The sequence below is a fragment of the Athene cunicularia genome (genome assembly GCF_003259725.1).
Source record: "Athene cunicularia isolate RWA chromosome 4 unlocalized genomic scaffold, athCun1 chr4_part3, whole genome shotgun sequence".
Classification (NCBI taxonomy): Eukaryota; Metazoa; Chordata; class Aves; order Strigiformes; family Strigidae; genus Athene; species Athene cunicularia.
The window spans coordinates 7,991,996-8,011,010 of NW_020799100.1; the positions used below are offsets into that span (position 1 = coordinate 7,991,996).

General features: G+C 43.9%; 2 protein-coding genes across 3 annotated transcripts in view; one reads left to right on the forward strand and one right to left on the reverse strand.

Annotated features, from left to right (window-relative positions):
- Positions 1–12,660, forward strand: part of VBP1 (VHL binding protein 1) — an 18,127-nt gene extending 5,467 nt beyond the window's left edge. Inside the window, exons 1-6 of one of the 2 annotated variants that reach the window (XM_026848335.1) lie at positions 2,325–3,848; positions 4,116–4,240; positions 5,308–5,374; positions 5,829–5,927; positions 7,677–7,815; positions 8,793–12,660. In XM_026848335.1, coding sequence (XP_026704136.1) covers positions 4,134–4,240; positions 5,308–5,374; positions 5,829–5,927; positions 7,677–7,815; positions 8,793–8,863 — 483 coding nt within the window. In that variant the 5' untranslated portion in view covers positions 2,325–3,848; positions 4,116–4,133 and the 3' untranslated portion in view covers positions 8,864–12,660. Of the gene's footprint in view, positions 1–2,324; positions 3,849–4,115; positions 4,241–5,307; positions 5,375–5,828; positions 5,928–7,676; positions 7,816–8,792 lie in introns of those variants that run through there. The other variant, XM_026848336.1, reaches the window with a different exon arrangement.
- RAB39B (RAB39B, member RAS oncogene family) lies at positions 11,270–15,412 on the reverse strand. The gene is made up of 2 exons (XM_026848768.1): positions 15,409–15,412; positions 11,270–14,993 (listed from the first exon to the last, which is right to left on the reverse strand). The coding sequence occupies exons 1-2, from the start codon at positions 15,410–15,412 to the stop codon at positions 14,527–14,529; spliced, it is 471 nt and encodes a 156-aa protein (XP_026704569.1). The 3' UTR covers positions 11,270–14,526.
- Between the last annotated feature and the right edge of the window lie 3,603 nt (positions 15,413–19,015).

Here is a 19,015-nt window from a genome sequence, read left to right on the forward strand (position 1 = left end):
CCAGCGCCACGGGTTTGTCCCGCGGACCCGGCCTGCCCTTCCCTGCCCGTGGCCGGCCTGAGACAGCCCCGTACCGCAGCAGTTCTCTTCCCTCAGCAGGGTGCTGTGCCCCGGGAGCGGGGGGTGCTTTAGTCCTGAGGACTTGTATGGGGTGACTTGCTTTGTTTAGATTCTGTTGTGGCGTGGTTAAGTATTAATACGCTCTACAGAAAACTCAGAGCCCCGTTTGAAAGCATTACTATCTTATTTCACTGGCTAACTCACACGCCAATGATGAGCGTGTTATGAATGAACTCTCCTGTCGTGCATACCAAGCCTTGGTTCCTTAGGACGGCTCCTCCTGCACGGAGCAGTGTTGTCACTTCTGTTTCATCTCAGATAATGCCGGACTGCGCACCTAGCACCTCTCCCTGCATCTTCCTCTCATAATCTAGTTCTTGACTATTGAGCAGAATCGCTCTGCAGAAGCAACTGCAGTGTCTAGATAGGTTTCTGACTTCTCAAAAACCAGCAAATGTGTATCTTTTGGAAAGCAGGCTGAACTTGTTTATCTAACTTTAAAAAGTGATTTACCAAGCATTTAATAATTCTGTTGACTGTTTGAAAAGAAGAATTCGTCGACTTAGTGACATAATGTCAAAATTATGCGATGTTCACTTCTTGCTATAAGCTAGGTCTTGATGTGCTGTCTTGATGGCTCTTTTGTTTGATCAATAAGTATTGATCAGACTGGCTATACCTGGCTGCCTTGGTGTCATCTTGAAACGTCAGATGTGTGCCCTGAACACTTTCTTTATCATGCTGCTTTAGTACTGAGATTTTCTTGGACTTTGAGAATCTGTATTTCTTAGATCTGTCTCGATATCTTTGCCAGAGAAGTTTGGACTGATCACATATGACTGCTCTTATAGATATAAATTGATTTGACTTACAAGTGCTACACCTAAAAATACCAAAATATATTACCTGTGTGTCTTGCTGAGGCACAGGTCTTCAACAAACGGGTGCAGGACAACTTGCTTTCAGTGCATCCAGATCCTACTTTTTCTTTAAGGTTCTTTAACAGTTACTGGGGTCTGGCAAATCTTACTGGGTTGTAAAGCCATTGCTGCCTGTGGCTAACTTCCTTCCATCCCCTTATGGGAGACTAATGTAGATGCAAGTGAAAGGAAAGGGTCATGGCTTCAGCTGCACTCTGAGACCTTGATCATCATGACAGAGGAGAACTTGTGGTCTGTGCTGCAGTGGAGGTGGGGAACAGGAGAAAACCAGCCTCAGCAAACACTTTGAGGGTGTCTGTCACATCCCTCATTTTTGTGCTGGTAGCTGTTGATGCAGTTCACGTTTGGTTCCATGCTGTCCCTCTTGATACTTGTGTCTGAAGCGTCTCACGTGCTGTACCATGCAACCTGGGAGAGTTCTGGGCCTTGTGGTTTAGTTCTCTCCCTCTGTTCTTCATAACTTTGTGTTTGGATCTAAAACCCGTTGACGTTTCCTAATTCTTAGTTTTGAGAGGTGCTTTATTCAAATACAGATGTGTCTGCAGAAAAGATCCTGAGTGATGATCTTTGAGTACTTGGATACAGATGTTAAGATAGGCTTTTAAATTCAAAATAAGAATATGTTAAGTTTTTAATGTTATTTCATTCCACAAAGTGAAAATACTAGTGTCTTGAGGATGGTTTTTATTACAGTTTTTTTTCTTCAAGAAAATAGGTTTCTGTTTTAAAAGCATTATGTACTCTCACAATGATAAAGACTTCCTTATCAGTTACTTGATACTTGACCCCCCATGTGCTACATGGGCAGTCTTACAGGGAATCTTGTCTTCAGAGATGTTTTCTTTAAGTGTCTTGATTCAGTAAAGGCTCTTCAACAGTTTGTGGCAGATACCTTTTCTTAGGCATCGATCTGTGAATTCTTGCGCCTCTCCAGATTTCAAGGGACATTAAGCACTAACTTAAGGTTTTGCTGGAGTTTAAAAAATACTCCAGGTAGAATTTTCAACTGTTTTCTTTTGCGCTGTTGTCTAGATGTTTCCAAATAAAATGCCTTCCTTATTCCACCTTCTTTAGCATGCCTTTGAGTGGGACGACATTGAAAATGTGTATCTTTTGTCATGTTCTCTGTGTATGTCCATCGGTGATAATAGCTCTCTGGAGAAGCAGAGTGAGTTCCTGCAGCTCTTTATTTGGGTCATCACTCAAAAGATAAACATAAGGCCACATGGGAATGTGCTATCCTGCTCTATTTCAGGACTTTTACGGTGTTCATGTAGCTTGGCTTGAAGTTTGCAAAGACTGTGTTACCTTTATGGTATACAACAGTGGTGTTTTGCCAGTGAATTTTCTTCCTAAAAAGACAGAGATGAGTTTTGGCAGAACCTGTACAGTAATTCTGCTGCTGAGATGCTGCATGACACACCATGAAACAGGCATCCTAATAGCATTGACACCCAGCTCTGCTACAAAGCTGTTCTGTTCAAGGTCAAAGAAGTGATCATGTCTCAGCCTTGCAGTTGGGCAAGATGGGCCAAAAGCCCAACCAGCGGCACTTGGAAGTTGCTATTGGAAAACCTGGGTGGTGAGTCTGAGCTCGCCTTGGACTGGGGCATTATGTGGTGGGAGGAGATCACCAGTATACAGGGAGCCTGGATTCACTTCTCAGCATCTTCCTTTCAGGGGACTTGGGTTCTGTCTTCCCTGTCTGTACAAACAGACATTAACTGAGGCAGAGGTGAGGGGTGAATTGTTGCCCACCTACTTTTTTTTTTCTGTCTTGGGTGATTTACGTGAGCAGAATAGCTTCCACAAGAGGGAGTTTTATTTCAGAACATCCCTCAGGCCTCACTTCTGCAACACTTGCCTGAATCTAATCCTTGTTTTTTTGGGTTAAAGCTTCTCTACAGGCTTCATCAGGAGGCAGGAATGCTTCTCGTTCTGTTGGTGAGGTAGCTTAAGGCATTCTTCAGGCAGTTAGTCTGAAATGTGGTCTCTTGAGTCCCGTTGTACCACCTAGATCGTGCTGCCTGCTGAAGTCTGTTGTGGAGTACATATTTCTACTGCAGATTTCCTTAATGATGAGCAAGATGGGTGACTTCTTACCTAGGTTCAGTAATTTCATAGTAAGCTTCTTCAGGCAAAAGAGCCTAGGAGTCATAATGAGGGGAACCAGCTGTATGTCTCGTGTTACTGTAGTCGTCTTCTGATGTGAAACTAATGGAATGGAAACACCTAGTTAAAAATGAGAAGCTGAAGAGGCCTATGGTAGGTTTCCATCAGATTTTACAGAATTACTGCAGTGGATGAGTGTGATCATCTTGAATTTTACGTAGGTAAATGTTGTCAAGGTCAGAAACGTGTGGTTGATTTCTGGCCCAAGATGCCTTTTGGGAGGTGGAGAACACTGCCAGCAGGCAGATGATCTGCTTCCTGGGAGTCTGAAGGAGGCACTTGCAGAGGTCAGCATCCTTGCCTTCTCAGGCCTGTCTTCTCTGGCTGCTTTTCCATTTGACCATAGCACTGGCTGGCATTTAGAGGTTTCCATAGCTTCCTGCTGACTATAGAAGGAGCTTTTGAAGACAAGCTGTTTACTACCACAAAGCTTGCCTGAGCACATACCACAGTCTTCCCCCCTTTGCCTCTTTCTCTGCCACAACATGCTTGATCAGGCCGTGATTATTTTCCTTCATCAGTCTTACCCTAAATAGTTCCTAATCTGATTAGCCACAGAGAAGCATTATCCCTGCTTTGCAGATAGGAAACCAAGAGTTTAGCCGGGGTCTGAGGGTATCCATCCCTGTGAGATGTCACTGGACATCAGCCAGGACTGAAAGCACCACTAATGAGGTACTAGTAAATACGGTTATGAAACAATCCTTACTCCTATTCTGTAGTTCTCTACCAAAAAAAGGGAGGAGGGAGAAGTGAGAAGGTGGCTAACAAGAAAGCAAGCTAAATGATTTTGTACTTCACTCCAGAAAAAAATGTTTGTAAAATATATAAAATAAAATATAAAAACCCTTCTATACTTAGCTGCAGTAAGATGATAGCATGACTGTATCTAGATTTCTGTAAAACTCTTCTAACATTGAGGGTTTCTTTCTCCCCTTAAAGGAAGATGTAGATTCTTTTATGAAACAGCCTGGAAATGAGACAGCAGATGTAGTTCTTAAGAAGTTGGATGAGCAGTATCAGAAGTATAAATTTTTGGAACTTAATCTTGCTCAAAAGAAAAGGAGGTAAGTCATAATTTTTGCAGAATTGGAAAATGTTTAGCATAGTTCTGTATTTATAAAAAATAAGTCTATTTTTTTAATATCCCAAGAGGTAAAATGTTGATGTTAGGAGAGCTAATGTTTGCAGTACTTTTAGGAAAGCCCAGATTTTTTTCTTTCGTCTTCCTGAGAATTACATGCAAAAGAATTTACAGTATTGCTGAATTGGTCATTAGCCTTTAAGACCAGACAGTATTTCTGTAGTCTCTTAATTTTGTCAGCCTAGTGTAAATAAGAATACGTTTTGTCAAATGAGTACTGTATCAAGCCTGTAACTTTTGATTTAGTGATCTCATCTCTTTTCAGTAGCTTCAGTCTTGATCTGAAGCTAGGCAAGAAGCAAATTTTTAAAAGCTAAAATCAAAGCTTCAAGTAATATTTTCTTTCAATTAAACTTCTTTCATGGACAAATAGCCCTCGTAATTTCCACCTGGAGGCCTGCTTTGGCAGTCCCTGCAGCCTGAGCCTGGTGGTTGCAGAGGAGGGCAGCCTGGGAGGCCGGTGGGGATCCCAGCATCTGCTAGGCTGCTGCAAGGACTGTCAAGGAGGGGGATGCCCTGAACTCTGGAGAGAGCTTGCATTTTAACAGTGCCCAGTCTTGTAGCTTGAAACTGTTTGCTAGATTAGTTTGTGGACATCAGAAGAAACACACTTGTTTTGTTTTACCTACAGTGGTTTTTATCTGTGTTTCTGCTGAGGTTTCCCTCTCCTCCAGGGAGATCAGAAATAATGCAGAAACACACCATTTTAGCAAACAGGTAGCTGTTACAGTTAATACATGTTCGTTCTGGTTTGAAAGCTGTGTGTATTGCTCTGCTTCTGAAAACCAGTGATGAAGAGGCAGGTGCAGCTGTAGCTGAGATAGATGCCTGTACATGCTATATCTTCCAAATCTGCATTTGTAAGCCTGGAAAGCTGTTAGAATTTCAAGTTTTAAAATGGAGGTTGGATTGTATAATAAAACTGATCACTTGTTTAGGAAACTTTGTGTCTCTGTAAAATAATAAATTATGACTGTTGTTAATTCACAGGCTAAAAAGTCAGATTCCTGAAATTAAACAGACATTAGAAATTTTAAAACACATGCAGAAGAAAAAGGTAAACTATTTTGAATATCTAATGAGTATGAGAAAAGCTAACTACCTTTCCACCCTAACAGAACACATTGCAAGAAATGTTTTGGAGAGCACACTTAATATGCCTTTATAAATAACAGAATTGTTTTTAAAGGTATGTAGTACTTTTCGAAAGCTAGTTCACAAAACATTCATGTTTGTAATGCAAACTTCACTTTTAATAGTGTATAGATTGCACTAAGCTTTGACTTCATCTCTATTCTTTATAGAGATTTCTGTATTGTTTTAAATATATCTTTTTAAAATGCTTTATTCTTGGAGCTTTAATATTGAAGTAAAATCACATAGAGTTCCACCCAAGTTAATGCTGTATCAATAGCAAAAAAGCAGAAAAGTGTGCTCTTTACTGTAAGTTTTGTCTTTGACATAAGTTTCCAGTGAAAATAGCAATTTTAAGTTTTATCATTTGTCTTAAGGATTCCACAAATCCAATGGAAACCAGATTTTTATTGGCAGATAATCTCTACTGCAAAGCTTCAGTTCCTCCTACAGATAAAGTTTGTTTGTGGTTGGGGGTAAGTAAAATGGAACTTTCTCTGAAACTGTTTAAATAACTTATAACAGGCTTATAAAAGACAGTGTTTGTTGCTGTCTCATCTGTACTTCTAGTGGCTGTGAGCATAATTCTGTTCATGTGTTCATAGTGGAGCGGTGTCCTGTCAGCAGGGCAAAACCTAACAAGACAATTTCAATGCATTAGTAAAGATTTCCTGCTCAATTTTATTTGAGCTGACTAGTAAAACTTTGGAGAATTGTAGTTTTGGAGGACTGCTCTTTCCAAAAAGCATATTCATGAATGTTTTCCTTACCCTTCTATCACTTTGTGGTTCAAATTACCATCCAGGATCGCCTGGGATGGGAATGTGCCTGGCAAAATAAGTTTGGCAAATAGCTTCCCATCTTATCTACATTTGTAATTAGCACCTTGCTTTCCCTTTTCATGCACGTTTTTAGGGAATTATGGGATTTCTGTTGCAAATACCTGCCAGCATTTAGAGTGGAATTTATGCTAAAGACTGATGGAATCAGAACTCACAACACAGATTTCTAAGTACTTAAGTGAAATCAGGTTGGGATATTTTGTATTCAGAGGCTTCCTTATGTGTGGACATAACCTGCTACTGTTTAGTCTGAGACTTTTAAATCCTGGATGTTCCCAAATCCCTGCGTTGGCTGCCAAACAAAACTGCTTGGTTAGGACAGAGACATGGTTGACACGTGCAGCATCCGGACTGATGGGGCAGTTACTCCCAACCTCTCCTTCTTCTTTTCTACCATAAAAAGAGATTTGTCTGATACCTGTTGCTTTTAAGAGACGGTCTTCAGAATTCACAAACTGACTTTCATGGAGCATCCCAGGTTTATTTTGTAACAATATGAGAGGAAATTCATCCTATTGATGGTTCATACAGAAAAACTATAATGAAATGTCACAAGCAGTTTATTATATTTAGGTGTTCTTGGCCTTCTGCCTCTCCTCCTTGTTGCTTACAGTCTGCGTGTTGGGTTATGCATATTGCTGTTATTGGGGAAACTATGTCTTCTAGTTATTTTAAAAAAAGAATGGCTTATCTCACTCTTGCAGCTCTGTGTAGCATCCCAGGGGGGATCATGTCTAGTTCTGACTCTGCTCAGTGCACAGTTCTTGAATGGGACAAAGCTTCGCTGGTGCATCTTCACTTGATACTGCTCTTTTATCTCTTCATGTGGTAGCTTCTTACTGAAATAAAGATTTGTACATTAAAAATTGCCACAGTATAGGATTGGACTTTTATACATGTCGTATCTTTAAATACCTGTAATACTTCTTGTTAATGATGGGTGCCATTAGGCTGTTTGTCAGTGTTCCACACAGAAATCCTAAGGTTAAGCTTGAATGCAACAAAAACTGTTTCTAGAGTTGTGTGGTACTTGAAAGGTGCTGCTAAGAAAAAAGAAGTCTCTTGCTTTTCAGATATGGTGAAGATGAGATACTGATACCTGAAAGGCTGAACGCAATCCACAGGGAGAGAAATCCCCTGTTGCTTAGCTATAGGAAGTGAACTTTTTTTTTTCAGTCACTAGAGGGATTTATTCCTCAGTTACTGAAGTGGTGGAGGCCTCAGGTGGATTCTGACGTTGCTCGTCCCGAATCTTGTTATCTTGGCCTGCCAGGACAGCCCTTTGTTAATGTGGCAAGTTACAAACATCAACCTGAAATAAGCTTGCTGTAGCTTATTGCTTGCAATGCAGGAGTAAAAGCTTTTATCAATCTTTTTTTTTAGGCCAATGTGATGCTTGAATATGATATTGATGAAGCTCAGGCTTTGTTAGAGAAGAATTTGTCAACAGCCACAAGAAACCTTGATCTTCTAGAGGAAGACCTGGATTTTCTTAGAGATCAGTTCACCACTACAGAAGTCAGTATCCTTTTTTTTTATTTGGGGGGGCAGAGGTGTATGTGAAAGCTACCATACAGGTAATTACCCAATTTCCTAATGTGTTTTCATCTTTAGACTGAGTGCCCTTAAAATTCTGGAGCACTCAGGGAACTTACAACCTTCTCTAGCAGTGAGGCGGGGTGCTGTTTCCTGTGCTGAGCTGGGGGCTGGTGTGTTGGATGTAGCCAAGCTCGTGTGTGTGATGGGGTCCCCATGAACCCTGCGGCGGTGGCTGCAGCCCTGGGCTGGGGGCGAGTGGGAAGCGTGGATCGTGCTGGAGGTGATGGCCGGGTGGCCATTGCAGAGCAAAGCCACTCTTCCTTCCTCTCTAGAGCGTATGAATGTTGTTCTTCGGGCTGTTGCTACTCATACCTGATTCAGCTGCCATCGCAACGTTCTCCAAGAACGGAAGCCCTGCTGCAGCAAGCTTGGTGCTAGCTTAGGCATTGCTTAACTGTTTTTTTTTTATTTCTTTATACTATCATGAACCACTGCCAGGCTGTGAGGTTTTTTTAATACTCTCTACTTAAAAACTATCTTAATGATGAGGGTAGCTGTCAACTGAAGTATTAGATCTAGTAAACAAAGGCACAACTTCCTGTTTTTTCAAGTTAATACTTAAGCTGTCTTAGTGCTGCAGTAGGTTGTGGGTGCCTGAGGTAGGCAAATACAGCCAATATGGGCAGGTTGACTGAAATCAGGAAAGAGTTAGCTGTTAAGTAAAACTAAAAGTCTGTTTCTCTGTAATCTTGTTGGAGGTTTTAAAGCAAATGGTATAAATGCTGCAGTTATTAACAGTTATTAGTATTCCTGAGGATTAAGGCTTTGCACCAAGTCAGCTTTCATTAAATGGTTTCTATACTGTTACAATTAAGTGTTGTCAACTATATAACCCGTTTTTTGCCTTTTTTTTTTTCTTTTCTGAATGCATGAACTATTTCCTTAATTCCACACCCTCAGATATGGCTAGAGTTTATAATTGGGATGTAAAGAGAAGAAACAAGCAAGATCCTTCCAAAAACAAAGCATAGTTTTGCCAATTTTAAATGTCGTTTCAATTTCCAAATATTTTTTATTTAAACACCCCCAGAGTTCATTCTTAAGGGACTGAGTTACTTTAAGCATTTCAGTAAATGGTAAAATATATGAAAACTAATGGTGAGCACCATTTTATTTATTTGTAAACTCAAAATTTGGTTTCATGCATGCTTCATGAAATTAATTATTTGAAAAGGCACCACACAGTCCAGCAAAGGACATAGTATTTTGACCAGACCGGTCTGTCATAAATAAATTTCTACCTGAAAGCTTGTCTGAAAAGTTGAGGGGCATGCATGAAATGGAGTCTGACATTTTAGCAGGTTAAGGTAATGCAGGGGTTTACTTTTTCATCTCTGTGTACAGCTGATGAAGTTAAGTCGACTGGGGCTGGGAAGACACACAGCTGTAATGTTCTAGGAAACAGAAAATATACAGTGAAGTCTTGGATTTTGTTTCAGTCAGTTAATTGGCAGCATCAACCTGTACGCATTCCGGGATATCCCCTTTGGATGAACTTGTTTTTAATAGTTATTGGTTAGTTAACTGCCTGTTACTGAACTCTCAGCACTTTACACACAACAGTTTGTGACTTGTCTTCAGAGAGGAGTGGTAAACAGAGGAAACAGCACAAGCTATGTCGAGACTGCAGGTGATCTCACCCCGTTCTTTTTCATACATGTGCACACATTGCTCATTTTTGCAAATGCGTTGAACAAGGACACCAAAATGCTGATAGCCTGTAAACAAGAACCCCCTATTTACGATCCCTTAGACAAGATGTCCAGTTCAGATGTCTTAACACTCTCAGCCCCCCAGGTGGTGAAACCTGTATTAGATAAGGATGGGTTACTGAAGCATGACTTCTGGTGTTAACAGCTGGAGTATTTTTTTGGTTCTTACCAAGCCTTGCAAGATTGTTGCCTTTTACCTCTGCAGTTCCTTTCTAAAATGAAGTGCTCAGCGGTGATGTCAGTGGCTAATATTCACATTCTGTGATTGAGAATACAGGTTTCACTGCAAAATAAATGCAAATGTTAACTGTTTGATCTTCATGTAAGAAACAATATACCTGTAAATTTTTTGTACTTTTATTTCATGATATTAAAATAGTAAAACTAAACAGTTGTGGCAAACACCTGTTTTTGTGCATCTTTCTTTGTGGGAGAAAGCCAGGAATCTGATGTGTGGTCTTTTATAGTGTTTCCCTCCCTTAACCGGGGGCAGGGGGGTGAAAAAATCCAATTGAAGCAGCAGATGTGAGAAGTGTAGCTGCTGAATACTGGCTTGAATGAAATGGGGAGTGTGAGTCAGCACATCTGAATTTGTGCATACAAGCACCTGCTGGGACAGCGCTGTGGCCGATGAAAAACGGGGATGGTCACAGGTAAGCACCCAGGCTTGGCTTGTCCCTGCCTTCCCTGCAGGGTGACACCCTTTGTTCTTTGGCTGTAGCAGAGAAACGTTGAGCCCCAACATACAATTTGAGGAAGGGGTATCTGCCCGCTGCTCCGCGAGGCTGAGCGTGGGGCTCGGGCCGCTTCTCTCCTGTTTCGAAGAGCATCAGCAATGACAGGAGAGGCAGCTGCGAACACACGGCCTGGGTTCTCTGGCCATTTTCTCTTCCATTTGGATTAACGAGATCCCCACAGGCTAAAGCGTGCGCCCCCCTCCCTCGGGCTGGTCCGAAGGCAGCGACTGCCTGCCTTTGTTGCGCACAATGAAACGACGAGTTAAGCATTTCTGCACGAGCAAAATACGTACTGTGTGCAACTGGCAGTGACCTAATGCGGGTGCGGCGGGGGGGCCGCGTTAGAGCTGGCATCGCGCAGGAGGCTGGGGGGGATGGGAGATGGCCATCATAACTCATCTTTTGGGTGGGGTTTTGTTTGTTTGATAGGAAGTAAATACAAACCAACCAACTTACAGACAAGGACTCGCGCTTCCTGGTGCCCGATCCTGGTCCAGCGTTGCTGCGGCTGTTGCTGTGAAGCCTTTTGCTACCTGGAGTAAGGACGGGAGGTCGGTGTGCGGGGGCTGGCTCAGCTCCTGCGCTGGCTGCCGAGAGGCCTCCGGCAGGGCTGAGGCTGGTTTGGGCTGCTGCTGCAGGGAGCAGGGCCTGTGTTTGGGGGTGGTTTGGTCTGGTTTGGTTTAGGAGGGCCGGTGTTTCTAGAGTTTTACTGTTTTTTCTCGGTGAGAAAAAACTGGTTCTGAAGATGTAAGCAGGGCCTTTGGAGAAAAGTGTACAGTGGATGCTGTTGCAAAGAGTGCCTGTTTATTGTTGAGCCAGTCCATGTTAGACTTCCAGTTACGGCTGCAGTACAGAAGTGGTACAGGTAGTAGACAGCTTACTGATAAAGAATGGGGAGGGGGAAAGAAAAAAAAGCCACCAAAGTTTCTTTACAAGTTTTGGATTTCACATTATCACATAGTAACCATTTTGCTAAATACAAGCATATTTTCAGTCACATACAGACAGCTAAATACAGCATTATTTTCACATTTCATTACAGAGCATAACAGAAAGCGAGGAAAGTGTATAGTATGCTTTTATTCTGGAGGGTCTGAGCAATTTCAATCTAACATGCAGATTGTTTTTAACATGTGGAAGAGACCACAGTTAGCTTTTTCTTTTATTTTTTTTCTTCTTTTAGTCCTAGAGTAAAAGAGCTCCTGACCTTTATCCTGTGAAAGGTATCACCTTCTGATTTCTCTAAGTCCCTCTTGCACTAGAAGTCAAAGCATTAAAACCAGTTGTTAGAAAAGAATTCTTAGCATATCCTATAAGTTCTTCATCTTAGAAAAAACATTCCAAATTTTGTACAGATGAATCTACATTTCCTATATTTTAATAAGCTGTCTAGAAAATGCAAGGAATTAGAAAAAGATGTAGATAATGGTTTCTCTATCATTTAATATAACCATTTATTACCTCTAAGTAGTTAAGACTGTGTACACTTCCTCCTGTACTGTTCCTCTTTAGAATTATGACACTTGTATTTTTAAATTGAAAATTGACTATGAAGGTCTGAATGCACTTACTGATTGAGGCTTTCTGGAAATTCTCTCAGGGAGCAGTAAAGGGGAATGCCCAAAACCCGTTAAGTACAATATTGGTTGTGTTGTGAAAAGTAATCTTTCCCCTGCTGTCCAGGTTTCTGCACAGAGAATTACAGAATCTTACTGCTGCTCGAAGGCCGTTTGAGCCAGCTTCTGCCTGCTGCTGGAGTAGCGCTCCCACTCTGCTGCCCCAGCTCTGCAGCCCAAGACATGCCTCCTGGCCAGCCCCACCCTGGAAGCCCAAGGTGTCTGCCTGGCGAACTTTCCGTTCAGAGAAGGAAGAACCTGACCCTTTCGTACTTTGTCCTTGCCTTTGAGAATGTGTCTAACAGACCTGGTCCGAGCAAACCTCCCGCTCTCCACTGGCGTCAGCCCACGAGAGCCCACGGCAGCCAAGCTCCTGTGGCGCTCGCTGCATCAATCTTCTCCAGCTTTGCTTACCTAGAAAGAGATTTTGTAAAGGGATTTTTTTTTTTTTTTTTTTTTAGTATCTTCAGGGTACTCGACCACAACTGAATCTGCCTGGAATTCCCTGGGCTTTAGGACAAGTTTCCTGGTATGTTTACAGCCTACACAAGAGCGATGGGGGGTTGGCAATGACAAGCTCACTGGAAGGTGCCAGGCCCCTGCTGCCCTCCCTTCCACTGATTTGCTCCCAGTGACCCCCCAGTAGGCACAAACACTGCTGGCCCCCTGCAGGGCTCAGGAACTGACGCTGTTCCTAGAACACTGAAGATAAAAATGTTACTCATTTCTAGGGTTTTGGTTGTTGGGTTGGGTTTGTTGGTTGTTTTTCTTTTCACAGCTTTAACACAGAAACCACGGGGTTTTTTTTCCTCATGGAGACTTGCCCATGTGCTGCAAACCGTGAGAACAGGTTCAAAGGAGAAAATAGTCTGAACTCAACAGCAATCAAGAAGACCCACACTTTTATAGATGGGGTAGTTTAAAAAGCTCCAAGAAGTATTTTATTCTTCTCTACTTAGAGGCCTAAAATCATACACTAGATGCGTCCTGTGTTTTTTAACTAATCCCTCCCTCCTGCCCATTAGCAGTTTGGTGTATAAAGCTTGCAAACTTGAGTAAAAAAGAAGTTACTATAGTTTGTTTGTTTGCTTTTAATAGGCTGAACTTCCCTAGTTTGCTACAGGAGCACCATTACCCTGCTGTACTTCAAAAGCTTAAGTTAAAACTTAGTAGAAGCAAAGCTCCTAAGTGGTGAATGGCATTCCCAGAAAACCTCCACCAACACAGAGCTTTTGGAACATGGCTGCCACCCTGTGATGACCAACCTGAGATGGATCTTCTTTTGTCAAATTAAAACATGGAGGAAAACAAATTTTATTCTTGAGCTTGTCTTGTGGCTTTCCTTTCCACCCGCTCAGACACTTCTGTTGTGTGCTCCTCCTTCCCAGTGTTAGCTCTCCACAGATGCCAAAGAAAGAAAATGACACTTTAACAGCAGAGAGTACTGATGGAAGCTGTTGCTTTCCATGCTATTTAACTTCTTTAAAAGCAAATCTCACCTTTTAGGATGTCTGATGCACCTGAGTTAAGCTTTTCAAGTTTTTTTTTTATTTTGTCGGTTTGTTGGGTTTTTTTATTTTTATATTTTTCCCCTCCTTTCCATTCGTCCTTGTGACCTGCCTGGTAAGACACCCAGAAGGTCAGCACAGTGCTGTTAGCAAGACAGAAATGTTGGTGTGTCTCACCTGGCTGCAACACCCCAGCCTTAAGATATAACATATGAGGACATGGTTCTATCTTTATGCTCTTGATCACAATTCTTTTGGAAAGCCCTGAACTCAGAGTACATTCAAGGTACTCACCTAGGCAGTAAATGCGTAAAAATGCATTGAATAATTACTGGAACAGGAGTTGCCACTTAGAAGCCCAGTACAGCACAGCAAGAAAAGCACTACTTGGGGGGGTGGGGGGTGTTGGGTGGGAATTTAAATTTTAATTACCAAACAAGTAACTACTGTTTTCCTCTTTATATCCCACAGAATATTCTTTGCTGTTGAATTAGGTTCAAGAACATAAGAAAGAAAATTCAGAAGTGTTCATACCATGTCAGTAAACTTTTCCTGTGGAGTTGGCCTCATGAGGAAACAGTATCTGTGCTGCCTTGACACCTTCCTTGTAATAAACCACTGGCACAAAGAAAGATGTCCTCTTTCTTTCTCTCTGTCTGCCCATTTGTCATACTACTGAAGTATCCATACTGTGGCTTCACTACCCAGCATGGAGCTATGGATTTACTTAAAAGAGGACGTGTACAGTACCCTGGTGTGTGCCAGCCCATTCAGCTCTTTTTATATACTCTCTCCTGTCTTGTGCAACCCTTCATTTCTGCTGCCTGGCTCCTCACAACATCTACATGCACCCTCACTCACTCTCCTTTAGGTTTGTAGCCCCCAGTTCTGAAAGGTTATTTGGAACAGAACATTTCTTTCCGGGGTCTGTTCTGGTGTCCAAAACAACGTGGGAGGCTGTTCACAACGGGAGCGTTGCTCTCCCTTCTGTCACACTGAGTTCACTTAGTAAAGTACGTTTGGTTAGTAGAGTTCATCACCACTCGCCTCACTAGAAGAGCTCAGCACAAGCATCGCCTATCTGATTTCACCACTTCTTCTGAAGAGTGCACTACGTTTGGGACAAACCCACTCTTTACCCCTTCCCATCCCTCCTGGATTGAAATTTCCCCCCTTTTAACAAGCTCGTATATATCTCGAGTCAGATCAGTGAAGGCCTTCTCCACATTAATGGCATCCCGAGCTGAGGTCTCAATGTACTTCATACCATATGCAGCAGCCAGTTTCTCAGCCTCGTGCCTGGTGACTTGCCGCTGTGTGTCAAGGTCACACTTGTGACCTACCAAAACAAAGACGATCTGGTACGGCTGGACGTGCACCTTGGTCTCCTCTAGCCACTCGTGGACATTCTGGAAGGACCTGCGGTTTGTAATGTCAAAGAGGAGGAGTCCGCCAACCGAGTTCCTGTAGTACGCTCTGGTGATGGACCTGGAAATGAATGAGCCACAAAAAAAAGGTGTAAGTACAGCTGTTTGGGAAGAAGGGCAGAGTGAGTTTCAGGTGAGGGTTTGTGTCTTTGTGTCTTCTGATTATTTTTTTTTCCTTAAGCCAAATATAGCCCTTCTGAACCTACAGCTTTAAGAAATCAGCATCACCACCACCCTGTCTACCCTGCAGACCACAGGGCAGGGAAGGCCATTCAGGCAATGTCTTACCACTTCCAGCTTGTGATCTGTAGAGCTTGTCATTCAAGAAGACAACTGATTTTGGCTTAAAGATTTCACCCTCGGGTAACTGCCCCACTGATTTATTACAGCTCTGTAACAAATCCCACCCCACGATTTTTGGTCTCTATTTTCTATCACGTATTTCTGTATGCCCTTTGCTGTTAGTCTAGAGTCCCGCCCCCCCGCCACGGAAGGTCTCTGCATACCTTGTCTAACCCATTGGTTTAGATGCACTGTTACAAATTAAAGGACTCTTTTGAAACCAAACACTTACTGTGACAAAAGGAGGAGGCTACGGGTTCAGAAGGCAAACCAACGGGTTGTAGCTCCCTTCCATGTACCCAGGGCCTTGGCACAGGGACATCCACTGACCCCCTACACTTTCTCACACTACACCACTGGTCAAAATGATGTTACAGCCAACACGCTGGCAGGAGCAAACAGTCTGACCTCCCAAGTAACAGCAAAATGCTACAAAGGCTTCCTAGGGGAATCTGCATTACTGTTGGTCTTGTTCCTGCCAAATACTGACAGCATTAAACAGTAACCAAAAAGACCCCCAAACCGCAGGCTGAGAAATGGAGCACATCTTCCACAACTCTTCCAAGCAAGGGCAGACTTCAGTGCTGCCAGAAGCAGCACATGAAATCAGCTAACGCAGGGCGATGGAGCGAAGCCGAGACCGTGAGGCTGAGCAGAGCTACAGTTCAATGGCTACTGCACATGGAAAAACCAAGAAGCTGTAAAACTGTGGTGGTTCTGCAAAGTCACAGATTCATTCTAAATCCAGAAGCAACGATCGATTTCAGTCCCTGGAGGAATTTACACTCAGGCCTGAACCTTTCTTGCTGGGAAAATGTAAGCACTGCTGCATTTTTATCTTGGGACAAGCTACTTTTTGGACATGCAAACTTTCTTAGGGGTTATTTGGTCCCGCAGCATGTGCATCTAGAAAAACTGCCCCAAGAAAGGGTGAACTGGAGTTTTCAATAATTGCTTTATCAACAGACATGCACTGACAAGTGAAAATCCAGAGCCAAAACTGAAAAAAAGCCAGAAGAGAGGGAAATAAGATAGTTGGCTGCATTTGGATAATTTCTCCTCTCCCAATTATCTGGCTGAGGGTCAACAGTAGCTCTGCACATTTGGCACTGAGGGAACTAGATCTGCCTTTTGCTATCTAGTCAGCTGCAAACAGATATTGGTGCTTTGAATTCACCCCCACACAGGCATTTCTGCTTCTGCCTTGTGTTCCATGCCATCAGCCCTGGCTCCTCCTGCCAACAGCAACAACGCCTCAGGTACTTCTGAAAGACATGACAGGATCTAAACCGAATGCTGCTTTGAGAAAAAACTAGGTGAAGGTCTCAGTGCCTTTTTTCAAAGCCTCTTTCACAGGCTGTTTTCCCTATCGACCCGCAGAAAGCAAACTACACTGCCTTCATGCTGCACATCACTCCCCAATTCCCTTCCAGAACTCCTACCTTCCCTTCTCCCGCCATGCTCCTACATGCTCATGCAGAGTAGCCACAGGGATTTGCACCTATTTTGGCCAAGTTTTAACATAAAGGTATTGTGCCTGTGGGAACTCTGCCCCAATCTATACCTGTGGTAGGGACTCTTGTACCCGGGGTCTGTGCCTGTGTGTTCCAGCCTTTCCCTCTCAGCAGAGAGCTGCTGGCTGGAAGCAAACAGCTCTGCTGTAGGTGGTGGTACTCAATTCCTGGGAGTGAGGGCTCCACATGCTTTTGCTTTTGTTAGCATTACACAACATCATGTTTCAGACAAGGAAATCACAGTATCTGAGCAACCAGAGATGGGCAAGACCTGCTGAATCCAGGAGGAATTGGACCCTGCTCCTCTACAGCTCCAAAGCAGCCTCAATGCTGCCCCACGTAGCGTGTTTTGGTGCCTAAGCTGGCAAAATAGAACGGCACATGCTTAACTGTAATTTAAGCCTCGACTGCACAGAAATTGCTTCTCATTTATGAAGAGTGAAAGAGCTCACAATGGGGGTCAAGAAGAGCAGAAACGTGGTGTCTTCAGAATAACTACAGTGGTTTCTTCCTTGCAGGGCAGCTGTTAAAACTATGCAAAGCAGACTGGAAATGCTCAAATCAGAGAACTCTGACCAAGTGGAGCTCATTCTTACTAATGTCCTTCTCAAGAAATTCCCTGTGCTGTGACAAAAAAGTTCAAGGGTGCTGGACAGCACCTGCACCATTGTGCTTCTTGCTTAAGCCCACAAGTCCAAGGGGCTTCAGCTTATTCAGCTTATTATGTCTTTTGCCAAGAAAAATAGCTTGCAGGAGAAGCCCAAGAACTACTGTCTTTATGGGGCGCAATTTGTCACGGGGATAATGGCGATCTGAAAGGGATAAATGCAAAAGAGACTTTTTGCCTGATTTCTTCATACTTCAGAGCACACTACAAAAGCACCTGGGTTTGCTCATTTCCCTCTAGCTTTTCACATTGGGAATTTAACTCTGCATTTTGGCAAGGGCATTTCAAAGCTGCATGATGTGTTTTTTCATGTCACTCGCTGTTCCTGCCCCTTGCACTCTTCCTGCCTCTGAAATGCCGCTGCCCATCGCAGCAGTGCAGCCTGCCCTTGCGCTGAAGGTCGCCTGCTCATCATGCTGACAACCCGAGCGCCAGGCCGGGTCAACCGCCAGCACTAAGGGTAAGCAGCCTCCAGGGCCCCAAACTTCCGAATGTGTGAAAGAAAGGAAACTGAAGCCATCTGACAGCTTTTGCTCTTCACAGCAAAGGCAGAAGCAGGGGACGGCACTCAGGCGTGCTTTCTACAGACCTAAGCCCGAGATCCAAAGCTGGAAGCTGATGCAACTGCAAGCTAAAGCACCTCCTCTCAGCAGAATAAAGCACCAGCTCCTCACGCCAAAAGGCTGCAAGGTAGCAGAAGAAAAACCTGTCAGTGGATAAGGACCGACTACTGCACATCCTGGGCCAGATGCCAGCGCCACAGATGCGAAGGAAGGTGGTGAGAGGGGTGGGGGTAGGGGAGGTTTCAGCTATTGAATGAAACCAAACCATTCCTCAGGCGAGTCAATTGCTGCACAGAAGTAGAAGCTACATGAAGCTGCGCAGAGATGCGGAGCAAGAAAAGTGCTCCCGGAGGGAACAGGAAGAAAGAGTGGATGAGGGTTAAAGATGCACGGAAAATAGAAGCAAACGGCAGGCAGGGAGTTGAGGGTACACTCGCAGCCCTTCCACATAAGCCCTGTCCGAGCAGCATGTGTCCTGTGACACCACCAGCTCCCTGTTTAGCTGGGGCCGAGCCTGCTCAAACTGCGCCTGCTGTTTGTACCATACAATACAGTGCTGTAGGGAACTCTCGGCATGGTCCCACACACCACCTTTATTCTTCCTCCTCGAGGCTCCGTTACTATGGCTTAACCTCTCAAACGGTCTGTGCCCGTGCAGCGCCCAGCACGGCCCTCCCCGGAGCGCACCTGTGACCCCTGCAAGCCACCACCAAGGGTTAGTCCCGGCCTTTCTCCGTCCCAGGGACAGCTGAGCTCTGCTGTCGCTGCAGAGAATCAAACCACATATTCCATGGCGGTTAGCGAGCCTAAACGTGCGTTCAGCTATGAAACATCCTGGTTACTGCCTCTCTGCACCAACGGGGAGCAGGCGCGTTCCCTGCCGAGCTGCATCCTCGGATGCCGCGCAGGGCTGGGAAACACCCCCAGACCCCAGCGCTGCCTTGGGGCTCCGTCCCCCTCCACGGCGGCTGCTCCACATCCCACCCTACCCTACACACCCCCACCCGCGGCCGTTCGGGGCTGGACGGGGGCTGTCT